The sequence below is a fragment of the Mauremys mutica genome, chromosome 24, assembly GCF_020497125.1.
Source record: "Mauremys mutica isolate MM-2020 ecotype Southern chromosome 24, ASM2049712v1, whole genome shotgun sequence".
NCBI classification, from domain to species: domain Eukaryota; kingdom Metazoa; phylum Chordata; order Testudines; family Geoemydidae; genus Mauremys; species Mauremys mutica.
The window spans coordinates 12,760,953-12,784,958 of NC_059095.1; the positions used below are offsets into that span (position 1 = coordinate 12,760,953).

The following is a 24,006-nucleotide window of genomic DNA, read 5'->3' on the forward strand; positions in this document are numbered from 1 at the left end:
CCCTTGGCAGCCCAGGGTCGGGGTGGTGGTGGGGAACCTTACAGCCCCCGTGCGGGAGGGAGGCCTGGGGGAGACCAAGGCCTTGTCTGCAAGTCCTGCTAGTGGAACAAACGCATTTGAAGCAAGGGGGTTAATTTGGGTCAAACCCATGTGGAAGCTCAGACCTTGCTTGGTTTGGCTTAAACTGCACCCCAATCGCCTTTAACGAGCCTGCTTCAACCCCCCCAAGCGTCCAGAGAGCCTTGTCCGTCCCCCGCAAGCGTCCAGAGAGCCTCGGCCCCCCCGAGCGTCCAGAGAGCCTCGGCCCTGTCCCCCCGTCCCTGAGTTCTGGGCCTCAGAGGGCAGCGGGAACAGGCATTGCGCCCCAGTGGGCGAGGTGCCAGCGGGGAGCACCCCCCTGTCCAGCTCAGCAAGTGGGGCTCAGACTCTCCTGGGGGCCATGGCCCCACACTGCCGCCGTGGGGTCCCAGCCCCACCCCCCAAACGGTTCCCAACACAAGCCCTGAAAAAGCCCAGCTCAGGCAGGACCGTGTGGCTGCTGGGGGCTGGGCCATAGGGGAGCCAGCCAGCCAGCCAGCCACACTGCCTGGGCCGGGCAGGCAAGGGGGAGTCGGCGGGGGGGGGAGTCTCTCCCCGCTCAGGAGGACAGACTAGAGTTGCCAACTGTCTAGTTACAGAAAACTGGACACCCTTGCCCCGCCCCTTCGCTGAGGCCACGCCCCCACTCACGCCAGCCTCCCTCACGCTCTCCCACCCTCACTCGGTCATTTTCACCGGGCTGGGGGTCGGGGTGTGGGAGGGGGTGAGGGATTTGGGGTATAGGAGGGGGCTCCAGGCTGGGTCCGAGGGGTTCGGAGCGTGTGGGGGGGGTATAGGCTCTGGGCTGGGGGTGCGGGCTCTGGGGTGGGGCCAGAAACAAGGGGTTGAGGGTGTGGGAGGGGTCTCCAGGTTAGGGCCAAGGGGTTCAGAATGGAGGAGGGGTTCGGGGGGGCAGGGGGTTGGGGTGCAGGAGGCAGCTAGGGTTGCCAGGTGTCCGGTACACCTGGCAGCTCTGGTCAGCACCACTGATGGGGCCGTTAAAAGTGCAGCGGGCGGCGCCGCAGGGCTGCCTGCCCTGGCTCCGCGTGACTCCCGGAAGCAGCTGGCATGTCCGGCTCCTAGGCGCAGGGGTAGCCACGGGGGCTCGGTGCGCTGCTCCCGCCCCAAGCGCCAGCTCCGCAGCTCCCATTGGCCAGGAACTGCAGCACATGGGGGCTGCGAGGGCAGCCCCCACAGGTCGAGGCAGCACACACTGTGCAGAGCCCCCAGGCCACCCCTGCGCCTAGGAGCCAGAGGGAGATGCCAGCTGCTTCCCAGAGCTGCCTAAGGTAAACAGCACCCAGAGCCCACTGAGCCCACCCCCCCGCATTGCTCGCTCTCCCCCACCCTCCCTCACTCAGGCATTTTCACCTGGCTGGGGGGTGGGGTGGGGTGCAGGAGGGAGAGGGGGGGTGGGCTTGGGGCTGGGGTCAGGGATGAGGATTTGGGATGCAGGAGGGGGCTCTGACTGGGGCAGGAGGTTGGGGTGTGTAGGGGTGCAGGAGGGCTGTGGGCTCTGGGGTGGGGCTAGCGATGAGGGGTTTGGGTTGCAGGAGGGGGCTCTGGCCTGGGGCAGGAGGTTGGGGTGTGGGGGGTGAGGGCCCTGGGCTAAGGGTGCAGGAGGGCTGTGGGCTCTGGGCTAGGGGTGCAGGAGGGCTGTGGGCTCTGGGGTGGGGCTAGCGATGAGGGGTTTGGGTTGCAGGAGGGGGCTCTGGCCTGGGGCCTAGGCTCTGGGGTGGGGCCAGGGATAAGAGGTTTGGGGTGCAAGAGGGGGCTCTGGGCAGCGCTGACCTTAGGCAGGTCCCAGAAAGGGGCAACATGTTGTCCCCCCCATCTCCTAGGCAGAGGGGCTGCCAGGGGTCTCTGTGCACTACCCCTGCCCACAGGTACTGCCTCCACAGCTTCCATTGGCCATGGTTCCTGACCAACGGGAGCTGCAGAGCCGGTGCTCGGGCCGGGGCAGCGTGCTGGGCCCCCGTGGCTGCCCCTCTGCCTAGGAGCCAGAGGAACATGCCGGCTGCTTCCTGGGAGCCCCAGGGAGCCGGAGAGGGAGCCTGCCTTCGCCCCAGCTGGCTCAGCGGTGCTGACCGGAGCCGCCTGGCCCCTTTCTGACCAGGTGTTCCGGCCAAAACCCAGCTGCCTGGCACCCCTACGCCAGAGCCCTGGAGGGTAGTGCTGATCTCTGGGGCAGCCGGGGTGCCCACCAGCCCAGCTCACGCGCTCAGCCCAGCTGGCAATGGGCACAGAGAGGAGAGTTTCAGGCCTCGGCCCCCTGGCTGCTGAGTGATGCAGACGGAGGTGGCCTAGGACAGGGTCTTTCAGCACAGACGAGGGGTGTGGCGGCCCCCGGCCTTGCTGCAGGCTGGGGAAGGGGACTGGGAGCAGCCCTGCGAGGAGCCAGCAGGGCGAGGGCTCGGGCCTGTCCCCCTCCAGCTCACAGGAAGCAGAGCCCGGCCATGCAATCAGCGGCGGGTTTATTCGCGGAAAGAGGAAGGGGGAGACGCTAAACGACGCTCCGAGCCCTGGGGCAGCCTGGAGAGCTGCGAGCTGGGGGAAGAGCCTTCGGGGCTGGGACGGAAGAGCAGGACACGGCCCCGCAGCGGCAGGCCGGCGTGCCCAGGCCTGAGCTAAACGACTGGCTCTGGGCAGCTCCAGCTCCCTGTGAACTCAGTGCTAAGCTGCTTCCAGCTGGTCACGCGGAGGGGGTGGGGGGGGGGACCATCTCTCCCTCCCCCATGCCCCCACGGTACCACCTCCCACCTGCCCCCCAGACGGGGCAGTGCTAGGCCAGGCCCTGCCAGCCACAACCCTGTTCCTCCCCAGAGGCACTGCAGCCGCCTGCCTTTGCAGCGAGGTGGGAAGCAGCAGGGCTAGTTCTTCCCGCCTACTGGCAGCCAAAGCCCCTGGGGGGGCTGGAGGAGTGGGACTGTCCCCCCACGTAATGCTCCTCTGCCCTCCTGCACCCCGCACTTTGGCCAGCCCGGCAGTAACCCAGGCCAGGGGACGTGCACCCCTGGCATTGTGAGATCCCAGCCCAGGGGAACCTGCCTCCCAGCCGTGGGGAGGTTGGGGGGGGCGGGGGGGAAGTCAGACAGCAGCTGCACAGCTGGGAGGGGCAGCCCCCAGGGAAGGGGTCGGCCGGCTGCTTCGGGGAAGCTGTACGTGGGGCAGAAGCAGTTCCGGGGAAGGCACGTCAGCAGCGCTCCCGTCCCTGGGAAGGGGGTGGGGGAGAGGTGGCTGGGGACAGGCAGGCGCTGTGGGCCCAAGTGTTAAAAACCACAACCACAAGCAGCCACCTCCAAATCCTGAGATTAAAGAGTTGTGATTTTTAGCCCAAGTAGCACTTTTTGGGTTCCCCTTCTAGGGTCAGAGCCTGGGGGCGGGGGGGGGGGGGGTGTTGTCACACTTCTCTGCAGCCACAAGAGCTGGAAACTTGCTTAAAACAAAATCAAAGTCAAAATTCCCATTAGTCACCTGACTCCAGGAGCTGAGACTTTAAATCTCACAAGCGCTGGCTACGCTGTGATGCTGCAGCCAGATCCCCCCTGCAGAGGCCGAGCAGCAGAATTTCCAAGGGGTGAAGGAGGGGCAGGTCCCCGCCCCCCGTCGGAAACGCAGTTTGCAGGAGAGTTGCCGGTGGAGACGCAGAGCCCCTGCACACAACGCTGCTGTCCTTCAGACGTTGTCCCTTTACTCGAGCTGGTTCTCGTTTTAAAAACAAGGTTGTTTCACAGACAGACTGCACGACCCGTGTTAAAACGTTTAGTGCCCAGCTTCCCACAGTGCATGGGGCGGACCCGATTCGTGCCGCCGCCCAGCGAGTCCTAGGATTGGACATGTGCAAAGACATGGGATTCCCCCCCGCTGCCAGCAGGGGGCGACGTTACATAGTGACGGGGGGAGGAAAGTGGCGGGAGGCGGATGCAAAGGACCAGGCCGACCTGCCGCCCGAGCTCAGCACCGGCCCTGCCCCGGGGCCCAGCGTCGGTTCCCTTCCTTTGCAGCATCCCAGGTGTAAAGTGCAAGGGGCGCAGGCCCGGTTCCGAGTGCGAGCGCCCGGCTCAGTTGACGGTGCTGCTTCGGCTCCTTTCCCCCAGGCTCCCAGCCTCGCCCGGCCCTGCCCCAGCCAGCGGCAGCACCGAGACGTCATCTGCAGCAGAGAGAGAGAAGCAGCAGCAGCAGGTTGGCCTTTGGGTTAACAGGTCCCCAGGCCCCCTCCAGGCACGGGACATGGGCCAGAAAAGCACGAAGCAGCTGACTGGCAGGACCCCAGCCTGCATCCCGTGGCCCCACGCTTGGACTGGGCCTGCCCGCTAGCGTCCATCTTAACCCAGGGGCTTCCACCAGCGGGCGGGGCGATGACTAACAGGAGGCCGTGTTTTCTCCAGAGCCCCGGGCCCCAGGCCCCCCTCCCTGCCAAGGAGCATGAAGCACTCTGGGCCTGCGGCGTTCAAAGCGGTTACAATAATTGTACCCTCATTCCCGGCTCATCCTCAGGGCAGCTGGGTGCACAAATCCCTTGGGCAGCTTTGAAAGGTCTCAGCCCACATCTGCCAGCCCCGCTGGAGAGAACCCCGGCAAGGCCAGCTACACGCCAGCGGAACCGTCCAGCACAGAACCCGGCCACCTGGCGCCCAGCCCTGTGCTCTGACCAGTAGCCCCGCTGCCTCCCACCAGCTTCACAGGAGCGAGGGCACGTCTACGCTGAAACGCTAACGAAGATGCTCCAGGCCGCCGGGAGAGCGCTCTCCCCCTGCCCACCCCCCACCCACCCCAGGGGCGGGAGCAGCTCTCCCATGGACAGCGCTGTCTGCATGGGGGTTAGGTGGGTAGAACTACCCTGCTTGGAGCGGGGGGGGGGGGGCGTCTGTAGTGTAGAGAGTGCTCAGAGAGCGGCAGGAGCAGAGGCTGGGCAGCACCCCCAGTGTTCAGCTAAGGAGCCGCAGTGGCCCCCAAAATCCAGCGCCCCATAGTCACATTAGAGCCATTGCAGATGCTTCCCTGAGCAGAGCTGCCACCGAGTCAGCAGGGTGAGGGAGATGCATGGGGGAGGGGGGGGAGCATCTGCTAACAGGCCTGGCCCCCCAGCTCAGCAGCACCTCAGCTTAAGCCCTGTTCATTTTACCCTCCAGTGGTTTGGTGTAAGTCACCATGTCAGAGGAGAGCGGGTTTTCTAGCGCCTTTAAATGCCTCTTGTGCGTTATCTGGCTCCCCTACAGTGCCTCCTGGTGGAGGTGGCTGGAACTGCAGTAGCTGTGAGCTTCCCCACAACCAGCCTTGCTACAGCACCCCCTGGCGGGACTAGGGTAGCAGAGAACGCCCCCCCCCCCGCCCCCCAGCCAGCAGGATCTGAACACAGACACCCTCCCTCACAAACCAGCCCCGCCTGTGCAGAGATTTCCCTGCAGCCCCCGCTCTGCTGCCAGCCCCCCGCTAGCCCCTCCCCCAGGGCACAGGACTCACGGAATCGGACCCGGATTGGCCAGATCATAATGCAGGACAGACACACGGTGGCGACCACCGCGACGCCCCCGGTGACGACCACCATCACCCAGTGGTAGAACTCAACGCAGCCGGCGCAGCAGAGCTGGGTCCTGAAGGCAAAGGGACAAGTGAGACTCCAGCAGGGCCCCCGGCTCCCCCAGCCCCACATGCACCGGAGAGGGGACAGAGCCGTCCCTAAGGCAGGATGGCAGCTGCCCCCGTGGAGCTGGGAGGGGGCACGTGCTGGCTCTGGGGCTGGCACAATGCAGGGTAAGGCACCGCCAGAGTGTACCGCAGCCCCCCGCTGGTTGGCCTATACAGCCGGCAGCCAGGGGAGCGACGCTTCAGCTCGAGCAGCAGGGCACTGTGCTGGGAGTTGGAAGGTCTCGGCTGCAGATACTCCGGACTGGGTGAGAACACAGGTGCCTGCTGCAGGGCCTTCTCCGGCAGCCCCAGGCCCACGTCCCAGGCCAGCCACGACACTTACGGGCAGGGGTGCAGGTTCTGGATGGCCATCACCGCCAGCCCATTGGCCACTTTGTCCGTGAAGCTCATGGCCCCGTAGACGAAGGCTCCGCTGTGCTGCAGGGAAACGAACAGCATCAGCCTCATTCCACACCCCAGGGCTCGACCCACCCACGTCTCTGCCTCCTCTGGCGTCTCCCGCAGCCGCCCCGGCTCGGGCCCCCTGCAGCCGCCTGCTGGGACCCCCTAGGCCTCTCACCCAGCTCAGGGTGGGCGCAGCTCGGATCAGCCGCGTACAGAACCAGGGAGCCTCGTGCCCTCTTGTGGGCAAACTCGTTCCTGCAGCAGAAGTTAATTCCCGTCTGGTGCCAGGGCCAGCGCCCTGTTCTGTACAGACCCACGGGCTCGCTAAAGCCACTTCAGAAACCCAGGAGCGGAGACAGCCCCACAAACCCAGAGAGCCTGGGGTGCCCGTGCTGGACCTCACTGTGCTGAAGGAAGGTAGCCCTCAGTGACCCCTGCCATACACCCCCAGGGCACCTGAGCGTCTTCCCAGCTGCTTCGGGCAGCCTGGATTAGCCCTTCCCTGCAGGGCCCGGAAAAGGGGAGGTCGTACCCACTGCTCTACCCCCAGGGGCACCGGCTGCGCCCGTCGCATCACTCGTCCCCGCAGGAACCTACCGTGTTGCTCCCAATGAGGTCAGCCGTCATGGAGAGGGATGTGACCAAGATGGTGGCCGAGCCAGCCCCGAGCAGCACAGCGGCTCCATAAACCTCCGCTCCCAGCCGGCTGTCCAGGGCCACCCAGGAGGCGAAGGCCAGGATAATGAGTAACCCCATGAAGTAGGTCAGCTGCTCGGAGGCGAAGGGCAGGGAGAGAAGGGGGGCGGGGAGGAGAAACACTCATTAAACCCAGGACTCCACAGAGCTGCCGTATGTAGGATCCTGTATAGGGAGGATGCCGAGAAACTGGAAAGGCTCCAAAGGCGAGCGCCAAGGGGTGGAACGCAGCCATACGAGCAAAGGCTGAAGGAAGGGGTGGGGGACGCTCGGGCCGGCAGCGCGTGGTGCTCCCGGGCTGGAGAGAGCCATGGCCTGGCCGGCTGCAGCACACAGACGTGGCTGGGAGGGACTCGCGTGCTGGAGGCTACGGCAGCAAAGCATGTAAAGGGCAGGGGTGGCACAGCTACTCCGTCTGGATTGTACCCGGGGCACATCACACCCACCCCGCATGGGCACTCCTAGGTGCCCGGGTCACTCCTGCCAACGGGCATCTCCCCGCAGGCCCAGACGTGCGCCGTTACAGCGGGACACCCCCCCCCCCATCCCACTCACGTTTCGGCCGATCCACCTGTTGACGGGTTTCATGAGGAAGGAGGAGAGGAAGCCGCTGATGTACATCACCAGGGGGATGGTGGCGATGAATTTCTGGGGAGGAGAGACAGAGCAGAGTGCTTGGCTCAGACATCCCAAGGGTCTGTGCCCCCCTCCCCACCCACTGCTGGGACCCCCTGCCCTATTCTGCCTTCCGCCAGCCACCCAGGGGGTTCCCCACTCATAGCCCACCCCCGCCAGCGACACAGGGACCCTGCCATGGGCATCGCAGGATTGTCCTGGTCGCGCCGGTGCCTGGTGTGAAGCGACCCCCAGCGCTGGCGCCCCCTGCTGCTCACTCACCTTGGGCAGCATCAGCGAGTTGGTCAGGTACATGGCGATGTAGGTCTGGGACAGGTTGACAATCAGCCGCGTGGCCATGTACAGCATCGCCACCTAGAGGAGACACGCCAGCCCGTTACGCCAGCCCCGCTCAGAGGGGCTTGTGCTGGCAGGAACGGAGACCCTGGCCCTCTGCCCGCCTGGGGGAGACATGGGACATCGCAGCCACGGGACGCAGAGCCAAGGAGCCCGGGGGGCTAGCACCGGCCGGTCCTGCAGGCCCCTGGGCAAAGCTGTGCGGCAGAAGACAGAGGTTCCTATACCAAAGGGGGCTTCTCTCCTACCGCACAAGGGTCCCTCCCCCAATGAGCCCCCTTGAATCCAGAGTCATTACCTGCCTCGCTGGGGTGCCCAGAGGCCTGGCCGGCTGGGCATGGGGCCGGCTGGGCGCAGTGACATGTGCCCAGGTCTGAGCGTCCTGAGTGGGGCGGCTCTCTCCCCTCAGGTCACCTGTGCTGCTGCTCGAACCCCCCTGCACCCCTCCCCCTTGGCACCCGCTAGGCCAGTGGCTCTCAAACTTTTGTGCTGGTGTCCCCTTTAACCCAGCAAGCCTCTGAGTGCGACCCCCCTTATCAATTACACACACTTTTTAATATATTTAACACCATCACAGATGCTGGAGGCACGGCAGGGTTTGGGCTGGAGGCTGACAGCTCATGACCCTGCCATGTAATAACCTCGCGACCCCCTGAGGGGTCCTGACCCTCCGTTTGAGAGCCCCTGCACTAGGCAGTGCTACTCCTGCCTTGGCCTGAGGGGGGCGCTGTTGAGCCACCCAAAGCTGTGCTTCTCCCCAGGCCCAGCACAGGCCCTGGGTGCCACACAGCTGTGCAAAGCCCCCGAGAGCGGCAGCGGCAGCCAGCTGCTGGCCACACTCCCACGCTCTCCCTGGCAGGTCCCGGAGGGGCAGGCAGCCCGTCACACCCCGGGCAGGATGCTCCTGACCCAGCACCAGGTGCTGAGCCGCGGGGACAATGCAGGGGCCGGTGCTCAGTAGCTATTTGAGGGCTCCTGTGTCCGGGGGAGCCACGGCGAAAGCCACCAGCACGGCTGGCATGACTGGGAGGCCAAGCCTGGAGACTGGCCTCCCCTCCCAGCAGGGCCCGGCCCAGGCAGGGGTCAGAGGGGGTACGGCTGGGGGCATCAGGCGCTTGCCTGCGCCGTACCTGTCCTGTGGATACACAGATCCAGCTGCCAGGCCTGCCACGCAGCTATGCCCATCTCTTGCGAGGCCCCCCTGCTCCCCACACATGGGACCCCCCCGCCCCGGCTCCCCTCACCGGGCACACCCCGTACCTGGTAGAAGGCAGGCTCCCGCAGCCAGTGTTTCCACAGCAGCAGTGGGCGCGGGGGGGTTTTGTGCCCCTTCTGCAGCAGCGGCGTGTGCTCCTCGGGCTCGAGCAGCCTGGCCTGGGGGTGGCGCCGCTCCTTGGTGCCCAGGTGGAACAGGAGCGAGAACACAGCGCCCACCGCCACCACGATCAGGGACAGGTTCTAAGGGCACAGGAAGAAGACTCAGCAAATCCTCAGGAAGCCGGGGGTTCGGGGGCACTTTGAGGGGAAGGCCGGTTTGATCCCAGTCTCTGCCAAGAGACCCACAACTGCCCCAAAAGCCCCGCGCTGCCTCACAGCTTCTCCCCCATCACAGCTGTGCTGCCCGGGGCCCGGCCCCCGGCCCCGCCGCACTCACCCGGAAGACGTGGATGTCAGGCTTGCCCAGCTGCTCCGTCGGCCCCGAGTGTCCGAGCTGGAAGTGCAGGAGCAGCCAGGCCACGCCGTACACGGTGATGTTGGCCGCGACGGTGAAGGCGTACCTGGGGGAGAGGACGCAGCGAGTCACGGGGCGCTCCCCGCCCGGGTGCTCACGTGCACGAGAGAGATGGGGGGCAAACGCTGCACGTTGGTGCAGAACAAGATCTGGAGCCCGAGCCAGTCAGCCCCCCCCCCCCATTCCACAGCCAGCGTCAGGCACGTCCGCAGCACAAACCGGGGGGGGGGGAGCTGGTGAGTGTGAACACTCCCGCGGGGGTGAATTTGCACAGACACGCAATGCTGCCCCCTGCTGGAGGGAGCCAGACTGGCGTCGACTGGGCAGGACACGCCAGGATCCAGACCTCCCACAGGGTCCCTGTCCAGCAGCCGTGGTCCCAACCCCCCTTTAGAGCCACGACAGCCGAGCCCAGCCTCTCCTCTGCCCCATGGGACCGCCCAGCCCTGCCCCGCCCCGGTGCGTGGTTCCACAGGCGACCCCGGGCGCTGTCCTGCGGCAGGGAGCTGCGTGGCTGCACGGGACAGACGGTTGGACCGACGGCAGCTTCTCGAGAGGCAGTGACGCCTCCCGCAGCCCCAATGCGGCGCCACATCCTTCCTGTGGAGGGTTATCTGCTGGGCGCAGACCCAGTGCGGAGGGGACTTCCGCCCGCTGATGGCAGATAACCGGGCCCTGTTTGCCGCTCGCTGGCTGATAAGAGACGCTTCCCCACCTGCTGACTCAGCACCGCGCAGGCTGGAGGGGGCCCGTAACGCTCCACCTGCGAAGCCATGGGGCCGTTCCCCCCCTCCGGGGTTTGCTGGGGGGCAGCCCTGGGCCCTGTTCACCTGCAGAGCCACTCGCTGGTGTGTGATGTGTGACTGACTCTTCTCGCCGAGCACAGCCCAGGGCAGCCCCCCGCCCCTCCAGCTAGAATCACAACCAGGCCCCCCGACCCAGCCACCCCCAGGCTCCTGGGCAGCTACGACCCTCCGCCAGCCCCTCTAGCCAGGCCGGGGGGGTTTCACAAGTGCTTCGGTGTTTGAAACAGAGCCACCCGCCCCCCCGTCCTCCCCTGCAGCTGCCAGCTGGGGTGTGTGTGGGGGGGGGTTGTTTACAACGTGCCTGTCGCTGTGGACCCCCGCCGGATACAGGTTTGTGCAGGCGCTCGGGGGCTTCTCTACGCCAAGCCGAGACCACGGACACGGCTACAAGTGACACGTCGCCTCCTCGGGCCACGCAGGCTGCCCCTCGCCCGGCCCGGAGGCAGGGGCTGGTACCGCGAGGGTAATGCCAGGTAGCAGCTGGGCCCTCATGTTCCTGAGCCAGACGGGGAGAGGGCACCACTGTCTGGACACTGAACCGGGGGACGGGGCGGAGAGAGAAAGTCCATCTGTCTGCAGCTCCCAAACCTGGGGTATCACTGGCCACCCCTCCTGCCATGGAGCGGCTGGGTTCCCGTCGCTCCCTGAGCCGCAGGAGCTGCGGGGGGGAGGGCAGGAAGGGGGCACAGCCCGAGTGCTCCCAAGACACCGGCTGTCATGCCCACTGAGATCTGATGCTCGGAGCCGGGCAGCTTGCAGGGTACAGCTGGGGGTACAGAGCGTGGGCCGCCCTGAGCACGGGTCACTCTCCACAGGCCTGACCCAAAGCCGGGGGGACCCCCCAGGAGAAGAGCCACCGCGAGGTCGGGGGTCGGCCCACTGCTGTTGGGGGCAGGGAGGCAGGCAGGACACGGCGGGGGGGGGGGGGCGATTTAAAGAATGATTGACAGGCCTGAGCTCAGGGTCAGCCAGACCTGGGGACTGCTGGGCTTTAACAGACAAGCCGTGCAGGAGAAATTAACCCTCTCAGCCCCAGAGGGGACTGGACATGAGCAGCAGCCATAGGGCTGAGAGGAAGCCAGGCCAGCCCCATAGCAGAGACTGAAACAGCTTTCAGCCCCGTAGGGTCTGGGGCCCCCCTGCACCCATCTCCATGGTGCTGGGAGCTGGGCAAGGCACGGAGTGATGGGCAGGACACCCCACAGGCCAGGCCCTCAGCATCATATGGGTCGGAAAATCACCCACACTAAATGGGGATAACAGCCCACTACTGGCTCACAGCTGATGGTGCTGCTCCTTTAGCGGCCGGAGAAGCAGCCTGTGCTGTTCGAGGCCCGCCAGCACCCGGGGCTGGTTACCTGAGCGCTGTGAGCTCCACTTTCTCGTGGTCTGTGGTCACCAGCTCGGGGATGAGCGACAGGTGGGAGATCTGGGTGGCCGCCCAGCCGAACTGGAAGATGACTATGAAGGGGATGAAGTAGATGAGCGCGGCCCACTGGGGCGTGGCCTCCTTGCAGCCCAGGCAGGGGTTGAATATGAAGGGGAAGGACAGCAGGACGCAGACAGTCCCTGGGGAGGCAAGACACAGAAGTCAGTGCTGGGCCCGGCTGGACACGAGGCCAGGAGTGGGGGCGTGGTGGGAAGGGGGGGGCGGGGGACACCAGTCCCAAGTTTCTTGGGCACCCCACGGCGCACAGCAGGGATCTGCGCCATGGGCAGCGTGTCTGCAGCGCGCTGGCCTGTAAAGCCAACTCCTCTCGTCCTCCTGCTCCTGCTCCGTGGGTGCTCGGAGCCGGCAGCCCTCTGCCCGGGCACGGGGACTCCCAAGCTGACTCTGGGGGGGCTCCTGTCTCTGGCCAGGCTGCCTCAGGGGGTGCCCGCCCGGCCTCCTGCTACCACAGAAGCTACTCGCAGGCCAGAGCCAAGCTCCTAGTCCGATTACTGAAAGCTGGGAGCAGTCAGCACTGCCGGCCAGTTCTGCCCCGGGATGCTGTCTGCGCCCAGCAAGGTTCATCGTTGTGCCGTTCATCGGGGGCGGGGGGGGACAAAGGCAGAGCCACGCCCAGCCCCAGGATCAGCCAGCCTGCGTAGGACCCAGGCGCTACGACGCCAGGCCCTGATCCGAACACTGGACCGGGCTCCTTAGGGCGCAGGCACAGTGAGCCGCCAACGCCGGAACAATGCAGATCTCGGCCAGAGACAGCCGCCGGCTCGCTTGCCGTGAGGACTGAGGAACCAGCCCCATGGCTGGAGCGCGCCAGACTCTGCCCCCATAGAGCTGGGCAGCCCTAGTGCAGCGTCTGGGCCAGCGAGGGCTCGGGGGGATTCTCCAATCCTGGAGTTGGCAGAGCCAGCCGCCGGGGCAGGGGAAAAGGGTCCGCGAGAGCCTGTCTACAACCCACCCAACCCCAAGCATCAACGCGGCTCCGCCAGCCGCCTGGCTCCCATCCAAGCAAGCGCCGTTACCCCAGCGGCATGGGTCACACTGGGGGCGCCGCCGCGGCCCCACCTGGGTCTATGAGGCGAGAATGGCGCTTAGCCCTGACGGCTGCTGTCTGCACTCCTGAGCCCCGGATTTCTCGGGGCTTTGCCATTTCTAGCACAACGCGACAGCTGAACAGCCCCACTGGCTGGTTATCCCCCCTGCCCCACAGGGCGCCGGCTCCAGCCCGTCCTCCATGAACCCTTTCACAGGCACTGCACTAGAGGGGATTTTGGAGAACGCTCCCCCACCCCCTGGGGGAGGCCTGCGGCCTTCACTGGCCAGAGAAGCCCACAAGGTTTGGGGTCTGACCCTCAGCATCCGGTGGTAGTTGAGGGCTGGTCTCCCCACCCAGTCCCGCTCGTCTCCCGGTGACTCACACCCCCCTCCGCATGCCCCAGCACCCCCGGAGCAGGCTCTGCTACCACAAGGCACATACACCGTCCCCAGGAGACGGGAACGAGCGAGACAGGGCTGGCCAGGAGAGACAGCACGGCGTGGCTAACGGGCCATTTCCTTCAGCTGCTGGAGCAGGCCGAGACCCTCCATCCCCTGGCTGGAGGCAAACGACCAGGCTGAGAACAGGGAAGCCAGAAGCCAGCACAAGCCGCGCCCTAGCGCATTGGCTGGGGGCCCGAGATCAGTGCATCAGAGGCACCGATGGCTCAGCGGGCCTAGGAACCTCGCCGCGAGTCTGCACGCCGGCCCCCCGCGTCCCAGCCCAGCGCCTCCGTTCTGCCCAGCTGCTTTCTCCACACCGGGCGGTGGTTTCAGTTTCCTAAAAAGCCCAGCAGGGCCAGAAACCAATTCCAGGCGGAGTCAGAGCGAAACCAGAGACGCTCCCCGCAGCTCCCGTTCCGCACAACGGGCTCTCAGTCAGCGTACGCAGCAGAGCCAAAACTGCCCTCCAGCTTCACGTCACTAGCACTGGGCCGCAGCCTTCACGCGTGGCCTGCTGCCTAACCCGTGTCCCGGAGCGCACAGAGACGCTCCTTCCCTGCCACGGAAGCCAGCCCGGGACGCTGAAGGGCCCCCGCTCTACGTCAGGGCTCCCGGTCGCTCGCGGGCACCGCGGCTGGCGCAATCTCTTCCGCCGTCAGCATGGGTCTGCCCCGGCGTCTGGGCCACAATTCCAATTTTTAATTCTTCCTGCCGTTGTGACTGGTCTGAACTGGTCAGGCCGGCCAAGGAGCCCCCAGCTCTCCCCGGCTCCTTCCGCTTTGAAATGGTCTCCTAACAGGAGTGTTTTCTAACCTGTCTCCGGAGCTGTGCGGCAAAGGCAGAGATCGTCCCCTCGGGGTGCGCCTGCGGCAGGAGCTCTCCCCGGGAGCTGGAATTCTTCCGTCCACCCAGCGGTGCCCACTTGGGGCTGAAGTCGTCACATCGCACAGGGCAGGAAACGTTTTCCATCCCTGAGCGGGGTGGTTAAGCCGACCTACCCCCACAGTGCAGACCAGCCCAGTCCATCCGCCCCCCCTCCAGCAGCCTGAATTCTCTGTGCAGGGGCTTATTTGTACAGCCTAGAGGCCTCCCCCCAGATAAGGGCCCTGTCGCGCCAGGCGCTGCAGACCCTTGGCGCAAGTCCCTGCCCTGCAGGCCCAACAATCTCAGGCCTTGTCTAAACAGGACAGTGGCACCAGTTCAGGCTACCAGTGTGAATCTGAACCCATTCAGGGCTCGTCTACACATGAAAACTAATCCAGATTAAGGCAGGATAGGAATGGAAAGCGGATTAGCCATTCCTGATTAATGCCACGTGTAGACAAACCCTTAGACCTTGGTCTATATCTGAAACTTAGCTCAGGGGTGTGAAAATCCCACCCGAGGTGCAGTTAAACTGAACTAAGACCTGGTGTCGGCCTGGCTGCCGCCTCGAGGGGGTGGATCGACTACTGCATCGAAACCCCCTTCTGCCGCGGTAGCACGTCTACACTACAGTGGCCAAGCTGCAGCGCCCAGCTGTGCAGCTGAAACACTGTAGTGTTGGCACATGCTAAGTCAGTGCAGCGCGTGCCCACCCCCGTGTGAATGCTCGTCAGCGCAAGGGGAGCTCGTTTCACTTTAACATAAACCTGTTCAACTCGGAGATATTTTCCTTTAGCCTCTTACACCGGAGCCAGGGCATCCACACTGGGGCTGGGGGGTTCATTTCCCCGTAAATTAAACCAGCTCAGCTCTCACACACACGAGCCCCAAGACAAAGGGTAACGGTCTCAAGTCACAGTGGGGGAGGTCTAGGTTGGAGATTAGGAAACACTATTTCACTAGGAGGGTGGTGAAGAACTGGGATGGGTTCCCTAGGGAGATGGTGGAATCTCCTTCTTTAGAGGTTTTTAAGGTCAGGCTTGACAAAGCCCTGGCTGGGATGATTTAGTTGGTGATGGTCCTGCTTTGAGCAGGAGGTTGGACTAGATACCTCCTGAGGTCCCTTCCAACCCTGAGATTCTATGATTTCTAAGGGAATGCTCCCCCCCCCCCCCCCGCACTCTCTGTAAAATGGGGAACCGAGGCTCAGTGTGGACAAAATGACTCAGGAAGGGGGGACAGAGCCGGGGAATCCACCCAAATCTCACAAGTCCCAGTTCAACTCTAACCACGAGATCCTCTCTCCTCCATGGCATCACTTATTCCCCCATCACCCCAGGTGGCACAGTTTCCCCCCAGAACTGACTCATTGACTGGAAGAGGAACCACTTGCAGGGGCGGGGTGGGGAGAACCACTCATATTTTGCAACCAGTATCATGACCCCATAGTTAGTGCAGCGCTAGACTTGTTCTTCCCTCGCTCCCTGCAGGCCTGGTCCACTTTAGACAAGTTACCTGTTGCCAACAACAGGTTCAGCAGCAGCTTGAGCAAAAGTGCAGCTGGCGCTAGGCATGGCCTCCTAACATGGTCTGGACACACATTTCCCTGCAACCGTCATTGCTAATGGGCAGATTTCCTAGCCTAAGCCAGACCTCTGTCCCCCAGACATTTACCATCTGTGATCAGCTCCATGCTAGGTGCCTCGGCTGGCCATCCCGGAGCACAGAGATCAGTCTTTGTGGAATCGGTAGGAAGTTGGCCTCATGACAGGACCCACAAGCTTTGAGTGGACTGTGATATGCCTTTCACGACAAATTGGATCTGCCCAAGCTTGAAAGTGTCCCCTTATTCCAGCCCGGGATCAAAAGCCTGACCTCAAAGACCAAGATTGGGGCCGTACACTGCCCTCGAGTGGGGACATCAATGGGGGTTGTGTCTCAATGCAGGTCAGGACGTGCCCCCAGTGCTGGGGCAGAGCTGCAATGGAACGAAAGGATTCAAACCCACTGTGCTTTTCATCTGGGCCATCTGCACTCCTGCCGCTCAAGCCAGCAGCCCCAGGAAGGTCTGTTCCTCCTGCCAGGTTCACGTGAATAACGGCTTTGCACAAGACACAAGATGAAAGAGGTTCCTGTCATGTGGAGATAAAAGGGCTCTCGGAAGGTTTCATCAGACAGTCCGGGGCTGAGGACTGTCTGCAATTCACAAGGGTTTAATTTAGAGATGGACCCAAACCTAAGCCATGTTTGGGAGCAGTTGAGATACTGGGCTCAAGCCCCCAGTTCTGCTCCATGTCAGTTGTCAGATGCTACATAGGGCAGGGCCCAGGGATGAGCAGCACGTGCTTAGCAGGGGTCAAAGTCTCCATTAATAGCAGCCAGGGAGGTTTGGTTGCACAGTCACCTCCCTCCACCTCTTCCAGGGGCTGATTCAAAACCCGCCGAGTCCCCAGGAGTCCTCACACTGGGCTTCGTCTCGGGCTGCAGAGCCTCAGGGACCGTGGGGGAGGCCAGTTTCCACACCACCCAGCTCTAGAGCCAGAGTATCAGAGGTTGGATCGTGGGGGTGTGACAGCGACACCAGCGCAGATCCAGCCCCCGTGGGTGGGGTGCTGCACAAGCCCAGAGGAAGACAGTCCCTGCCCCAGAGCGCTCACACTCTAAAGCAGACTGACAATGGGTAGGAGGGGAAACTGAGGTAGCTAGAAGGGAAAGGACTTGCCCAAGGTCACCCAGCAGGTCAGTGGCAGAGCCGGGGCAAAACCTGCTCTCCCAAGTCTCAGGCTGGGGCACCACCCCCGGCCCACACTGCCCATTCTGAATCCCGACTGCAGGGAGGAAGAGCGTGTCTCCGGGTCAGCGGGCAGCAGACATCAGCTCCTTCCAACCACACCTGAGTCTGGGGAGGCGAGCCTGACACAGCTGCCTCGAGAGCTGCCGGTACACACGTGTCCAGTCCAGAGCAGGTGCAGGCTCCCCCGGACAGGAATAGTCCCTGCCCAGAAGTCCTGCGTGAGCAGCATTCGTGCCCAGCTGCTCCAGCTCTGGCCTGTCAGAACACAGGCAGGGAGCGCTACGACCCCCCAGACCCGGACGTTCCTTGAGGGACACTTCCAGATGTCTGGAATCTGCAGCTGTGACAGCAGCTCAGGAGAGCTGCAAATTCGGGGGGCGGGGGGGGAAGAATTCCCCTTGCAGCAGCAGCAGCCTAGGAAACGAAGGCCCCCACTCAAAGGGGCCGGCCCCTGGCTACGCACCCTCGGGGCACACGGATCAGCGAGAGACCTGGGCATGGGGGGCAGGATGTGCCCCAGGCAGCCAGCCACGGAACTGGCACGCGCCGTTCAAGGCGCTAGGGCCAAAGGCAGAGAGAGGCGGCTCGACAGTCCGCTGTGGGACTCCTGGCTCAGCTTACACGCCGCCCTGTCTCCCAGCCTCTCCTGCGAGCTGGGGAAGGGCGGCCCACCAGGGAGTGCACCAGCCTCGGACTCCGGTCATTCGGGTTTGATTCTTCTCTCTGCCACAGGCTCGCAGGGTAACCGTGGTCAAGTCACTAGGGGAGCGGTGACACTGCATTGTAAACCAGGGCGCGTGGGTCCCAGGCTTGTGGACTCGCTGTCCAAGCCCTGGCGTAAGCGTCCACACTGCATTGTAAACCTGGGTTTACCATTGCAGGACCCGGGTCTGACAGCCATGCTAACACTGCACAGACCTGAGCTGCGTCCACACTGCAAAATGACCTGAATCTCAGCAGGACTCTGACCCCTCCCCGTGCCAGCAGGGTCCTAGGACCCACATCCTGGGTGTTTGCTGACCCGAGTCAGAATGATTTGCGGGGGTGGAAGTGGGGGCTTGGGCTCAAACTGGAGTCAGAGCCCAGCCCTAGTGTGCAGTGTGGACACAGCCCCTCCAGGCCTGGTTTCACAATGGTGCTGTGGGTGTGAGGAGCTCAGATACGACGGGGATGGAAGTACAAGAGATGAGACAAGGAGAGAGCAGCGTCCACTTGACAGCCCATCCCAGCAAAGGGCCAGGTGTCCTCTACACCCACCGAGCAGGACCCAGATCACACCCCCAGCCCTCCCGGGATCGTGGCCAGCCGGGCGTACACAACAGAACAGAGCGGGCAACTTATGAACTAGAAGGTCTTAATTCCTCCACATCACACGGCTCTTTGTAACCTTTTTCTAACAGCGCAGGAGGAGTCTGGCTCCTGGAACCTCTTTCTGGCTCTTGCCACGGACTCTTGAGCGAATCTCTTCCCCCACCCCCTTGCGTCTAAAAAGTGTCCCCACCCACCTGTCGGACGGGGAGAGGCCTTCGCTTCACTAGGCGGCTGCAAAGGTCCCGGGAGCGGCTCAGTTTGAGGCTGACAAGCACCCCAAGAGGAACATCGGGGACAGTCCCCTCCAAGCCAAGTCTCTCGGGCCCGACTACCTTTCAGTTCATAAGCATCTGCCTGTCTGTACCAGGCCACCCTGCAGAGATGAAGCGAGGAATTGAGAAGGAAGCGGGGGCCCCAAGGGTTAATTCAGCTCTTCTCCCCACAGCTGGGGGTTCTGCATTCTGCCTGAACAGCAGGAGAGGGGCTGGTTTCAAAGCATTACTACACTGTTATCAGAGGGAAGCGCCTGGGGGGGTTTTCCTCTCAAAAGTACTAGGCGCCCATTTCTTCACATTAACTCAACCTCCCCTTTGTAGCGGCTGGGTCACTACAAAAACTAATTTCCCCACTGATGCTCACCCCTTCGCGCCAACTGTTTGAAATGGGCCACCTTGATTACACTGACCTCACCAGCACTACAAGAGCGACCTTTCTTCCCTTGGTATTCACCCCTTCTTGCCAACTGCTGAGAGTCACCCACTTCCACCTTAATTGAATTGGCTCGTTAGCGCTGACCCCCCACTTGGGAGGCAACTCCCATCTTTCCACGGGCTGTGAATTTATACCTGCCTCTGTATTCTCCACTCCAGGCAGCTGAGGAAGTGGGTTCTAGCCCACGAAAGCTTGTGCCCAAATAATTTTTGTTAGTCTATAAGGTGCCACAAAGACTCCTCCTTGTTTTTCCAACCTCCCCAGGAGCCTGTGCCAATTTGAGAAGCCTCCACTGCAGCTCCTCCAGGAGCAGCTGCAGCAGGGGGTCTGCAGAAAGAATAGCAAATCTGGCAGGCGACCAGCTGGGCTTAACAGTGAAATCTTCAGTGAGCTTAAACTCAGAAAGGAAGCTTACAAGAAGTGGAAAGTTGGACAGATGACTAGGGAGGAGTATAAAAATATTGCTCAGCATGCAGGGGTGTAACCAGGAAGGCCAAAGCACAATTGGAATTGCAGCTAGCAAGGGATGTGAAGGGTAACAAGAAGGGTTTCTACAGGTATGTTAGGAACCAGAAGGTCAGGGAAAGTGTGGGCCCCTTACTGAATAGGGGAGGCAACCTAGTGACAGATGATGTGGAAAAAGCTAATGTACTCAATGCTTTTTTTGCCTGGGTCTTCACAGACAAGGGCAGTTCCCAGACTGCTGCACTGGGCAGCACAGTATGGGGAGGAGGTGAGCAGCCCTCAGCGGTGAAAGACCAGGTTAAGGACTATTTAGAAAAACTCGACAGGCACAAGCCCATGGGTCCAGATGTAATGCATCCAAGGGTGCTGCGGGAGTTGGCTGATGTGATTGCAGAGCCATTGGCCACTGTCTTTGAAAATTTGTGGTGATCAGGGGAAGTCCCGGACGATTGGGAAAAGGCAAATAGAGTTCCCATATTTAAAAAAGGGAAGAAAGAGAACCCAGGGAACTACAGACTGGTCAGCCTCACTTCAGTCCCTGGCAAAATCATTGAGCAGATCCACAAGGAATCCATTTTGAAGCACTTGGAGGAGAGGAAGGTGATCAGGAACAGTCAACATGGATTCACCAAGGGCAAGTCATGCCTGACCAACCTGATTGCCTTCTACGATGAGATAATGGGCTCTGTGGATGAGGGGAAAGCAGTGGATGTGATATATCTTGACTTTAGCAAAGCTTTTGATACAGTCTCCCACAGTATTCTTGCCAGCAAGTTAAAGAAGTATGGATTGGATGAATGGACTATAAGGTGGATAGAAAGCTGGCTAGATTGTCAGGCTCAACAGGTAGTGATCAATGGCTCGATGTCTGGTTGGCAGCCGGTATCAAGCGGAGTGCCCCAGGGGTCGGTCCTGGGGCTGGTTTTGTTCAACATTAATGATCTGGATGATGGGATGGATTGCACCCTCAGCAAGTTCACAGATGACACTGAGCTAGGGGAGAGAGGTAGATACACTGGAGGGTAGGGATAGGGTCCAGAGTGACCTAGACAAATTGGAGGATTGGGCCAAAAGAAATCTGATGAGGTTCAACAAGGACAAGTGCAGAGTCCTGCACTTAAGATGCAATAATCCCATGTACTGCAACAGGCTGAGGACTGACTGGCAAAGCAGCAGTTCTGCAGAAAAGGACCTGGGGATTTCAGTGGACGAGAAGCTGGATATGAGTCAGCAGTGTGCCCATGTTGCCATGATGGCCAACAGCATATTGGGCTGTATTAGTAGGAGCATTGCCAGCAGATCAAGGGAAGTGATTTTCCCCCTGTATTCAGCACTAGTGAGGCCACACCTGGAGTACTGTGTCCAGTTTTGGTCCCCCCACTACAGAAGGGTTGTAGACAAATTAGAGAGAGTCCAGCGGAGGGCAACAAAAATGATCAGGGGGCTGGGGCACATGACTTACGAGGAGAGGCTGAGGGAACTGGGATTAGTCAGTCTGCAGAAGAGAAGAGTGAGGGGGGATTTGATAGCAGCCTTCAACTATGTGAAGGGGGGTTCCAAAGAGGATGGAGCTCGGCTGGTCTCAGTGGTGGCAGATGACAGAACAAGAAGCAATGGTCTCAAGTTACAGTTGGATATTCGGAAACACTATTTCACCAGGTGGGTGGTGAAGCACTGGAATGGGTTCCCTAGGGAGGTGGTGGAATCTCCTTCTTTAGAGGTTTTTAAGGCCCAGCTTGACAAAGCCCCGGCTGGGATGATTTAGTTGGGGTTGGTCCTGCTTTGAGCAGAGAGTTGGAAGAGACCTCAAGGGGTCATCTAGTCCAATCCCAATATTCTAGGATTCTATTCTAGGAGTCTATGGTAGACGATGCATTTAATCACATCCCCTCCAAGGCCTGCTCTACACTAGGAACTTACATTGGCATGGCCAGGGCTCTCAAGGGTGTGAAAAATTCCCCGAGAACAGCAGTTATGCAGACTTGACCCGGGTATAGATAGTGCTGCCTCCAGGGGAGGTGGATTGCCACCGGGAGAACCCATCCCCTTGGCTTAGGTGGTGTCTCTACTGAAAAGATGCAGCTGTAGCGTTTGAAGTGTGGACATACCTCGAGAAGTGGAGAAGACATCTGTGCCCCATACAGCAGAAGGTTCAACCTTGCCTACACTGCAAAACAGCAGAGGTTTTACCCCCTGATATCCTCCTCCCGCTGATGCAACTCCCCTGCTATGCTGACATCATAAAACCAGCTCAAGGAAGGTGTAGGGTGAAGGCTAGCCCTGTCATTCTTGTCAATTTCACTGTGCCACTGGACCCATGAAATTGACAAGAAATCTGGCTCCTGGATCTCAAGCTGGGTTACTACCTGGTCTCTGCTCCAAATCGGGCTGCCACCTGGGCTATCCCCTCCCCACCGGGAGCCCTGCTGCCCCCCAAGTTCCCAGCTCCCTACTCCCATCCGGGCATGGATCTCCCCACCAGAGGTGAAAAGCCCTGGGTGGCTGCCCCCCCAGCTGAGAGCACAGAGGTGAGAAACCCTGGGTGGCAGCTGGGCTTCCAGTGGGGATCTGCAAGCCCTGGCTCTCAGCCCCCCACACTGCCCCTCTTCGGTCAGCGGAAGCTCCTGGGTACCACCGGCAGGAGGGTAGTGTGGACATCAGCCATCGGTGGCTGCAAGTCAACCTAACATAGGTCGACTGACCTTAGTAGTGTACACGTAGCCTCTGAGAAGTCTCAGGGGATTGAACCGACAGCCTCAGAGTTAAGTGTGAGCCTGAGGACTCAGTGCCCTAGGCAGGAGCTCTGGCAGCTTCACATCCCGGTTCAGAGCAGGACACATCACACCAAGCAGGGCCCGTTTGAATGGCTCTAGTGCACACAAGGGTAGCCGCCCCCGTGAAGCCCTGAGCTTGCCTGATGCTAGTTACACCGGTATTCCCCAGGCCGGCACACCTACGTTAGATGGTGCACCATCGTCGGCATGGCTAACGACTGGGCCAGGCCCAGGATACAGAGTCTGTTACAAGTCAAACCAAGCTTGTACTGTTAATTATTCAAACACAAACCCCAGGGGCTTTGATTAGCCCAGACACTGTTAACCCAGGCGCCCCAATGGTCTCCCCAGCCCCTCACCCAGCAAGGCTCCCCACCCCTTTACGGGGCCACCTGTGCAGATGAGCCCTACTCCTAGGAGCACGGTCTGCAGGATCAGGCCCTACATTGCCCCAAGCCGTTTCAATGGCTACTCCTGCACTGTCCCAAGCGCACAGAGAGTGTTTCTGCGCTCTGCTTAGCAACTGCCACATTCCAGCCCAGAAGTGGCTGCATTTCCCTGGCGGGAGAGTGATCCCTGCTGGCAGGTTGCACCTGTCAGTTTGGAATCCTAGTGCAAGGATTTGGGGGCAGACCCATGGCCTGGCCAGAGCAGATGGTCACAGGAGATTCCCCTTTGACATCTGCAGGGATGAGAGGCCTCCTGCGATCCCCTTTGGGCGGTTCCCCCGCTGGTGGCTGGGAAAGGTCAGTTTGCCCCTTTACCTGAGCTTTCTCCAGAGAGGAGAGGACCTCAGCCTCCCCTCCCAGCAGGGAGGCCCCCCCGGGACTCGCCTGGGCCTGGGATTGGAGGGACGCCCAGAGGGGAAGTCGGGCAGCGGAGCAGCGGCCAGGGAACGGAGACAGCCGGGGAGCTGCTGGAACAGGGGGCGGCCAGTCCAGCCGGAGGGAGCAGCGCAGGGCTCCCCGCCGGCTTCTCCTTCCTTCTCGCCGCTGCTCCGCCGCAGGCTCGCCAGGACCCCCCGCGCTTTGAGATCGGGGTGGGGGGCAGCTCCTCTCCAGCCCCGGCCCCAAGGGCTGCCTCGGAAGGGCGCCCGCAGCCCCCGGCCCCCGCGCAGCCTTACCCACGAGGTGCCAGGATTTCCGCCGGCCGTAGCGGCCGCAGCCGGCCGAGCGGTCGGACTCGTAGCCCACCAGCGGCGTGCAGACCCCGTCGGCCACCTGGCCCACGAGCAGCAGGGCCCCCGCGTGGGTGGTGCTGTAGCCCAGCACGGCGTGGAAATAGACCAGCAGGTAGGTGAACCACATGGAGGCGCACAGGTCGTTCAGGAAGTGCCCCAGCGCGTAGCTGAGCCGGGCCGGGCCGGGGAGCGGCGGCGGCGGCGGCGGGGGCTCGGCCATGGCGGGGCTCCCGCGGCTGCATCAAGCGGCGCGCCCGGGGCCTGCTGCCATGGAGCCGGCTGGCGCTGGGCGCCCGGCGCGGGGGTTTTACGGCCCGGCGCCCGCCCCGCTCGGCCGAGCCCCCCGCCCCGCCGCGGCCAGGGAGGGACAGGGGCCACGCGCCCGGGGCCGGGCTCGGCCGGCGGCCGGGGCCAATGGGGAGGGCGGCGGGGCGGGGCGAGCCGGGCCGGGCCCCGCCCCGGAGCCGCGGGGCGAGCCGGGGCTGCGGCCGGGGCTGGCGCTGGCCGGCGGCGAGCGGGAGGCTGTGATTGCTGCCAGGGCGAGCGCTGCCTCGGGGCTCGCTGGCCCGCTCCGTGCCTCAGTTTCCCCACCGGTGAAAGCGGGGCGGCGACACTGAGCCGCTGGGGAAAGCACCTTGAGGCGGAACGAGCCGGGTGTTGTTAGCAG

General features: G+C 62.4%; 1 protein-coding gene across 1 annotated transcript; it reads right to left on the minus strand.

Annotated features, from left to right (window-relative positions):
• Positions 1 to 3,747: 3,747 nt before the first annotated feature.
• MFSD12 (major facilitator superfamily domain containing 12) lies at positions 3,748 to 23,692 on the minus strand. The gene is made up of 10 exons (XM_044999004.1): positions 23,283 to 23,692; positions 11,676 to 11,886; positions 9,434 to 9,557; positions 9,040 to 9,237; positions 7,705 to 7,797; positions 7,363 to 7,455; positions 6,709 to 6,879; positions 6,050 to 6,144; positions 5,542 to 5,672; positions 3,748 to 4,228 (listed from the first exon to the last, which is right to left on the minus strand). The coding sequence occupies exons 1-10, from the start codon at positions 23,557 to 23,559 to the stop codon at positions 4,140 to 4,142; spliced, it is 1,482 nt and encodes a 493-aa protein (XP_044854939.1). The 5' UTR covers positions 23,560 to 23,692; the 3' UTR covers positions 3,748 to 4,139.
• Positions 23,693 to 24,006: the final 314 nt, after the last annotated feature.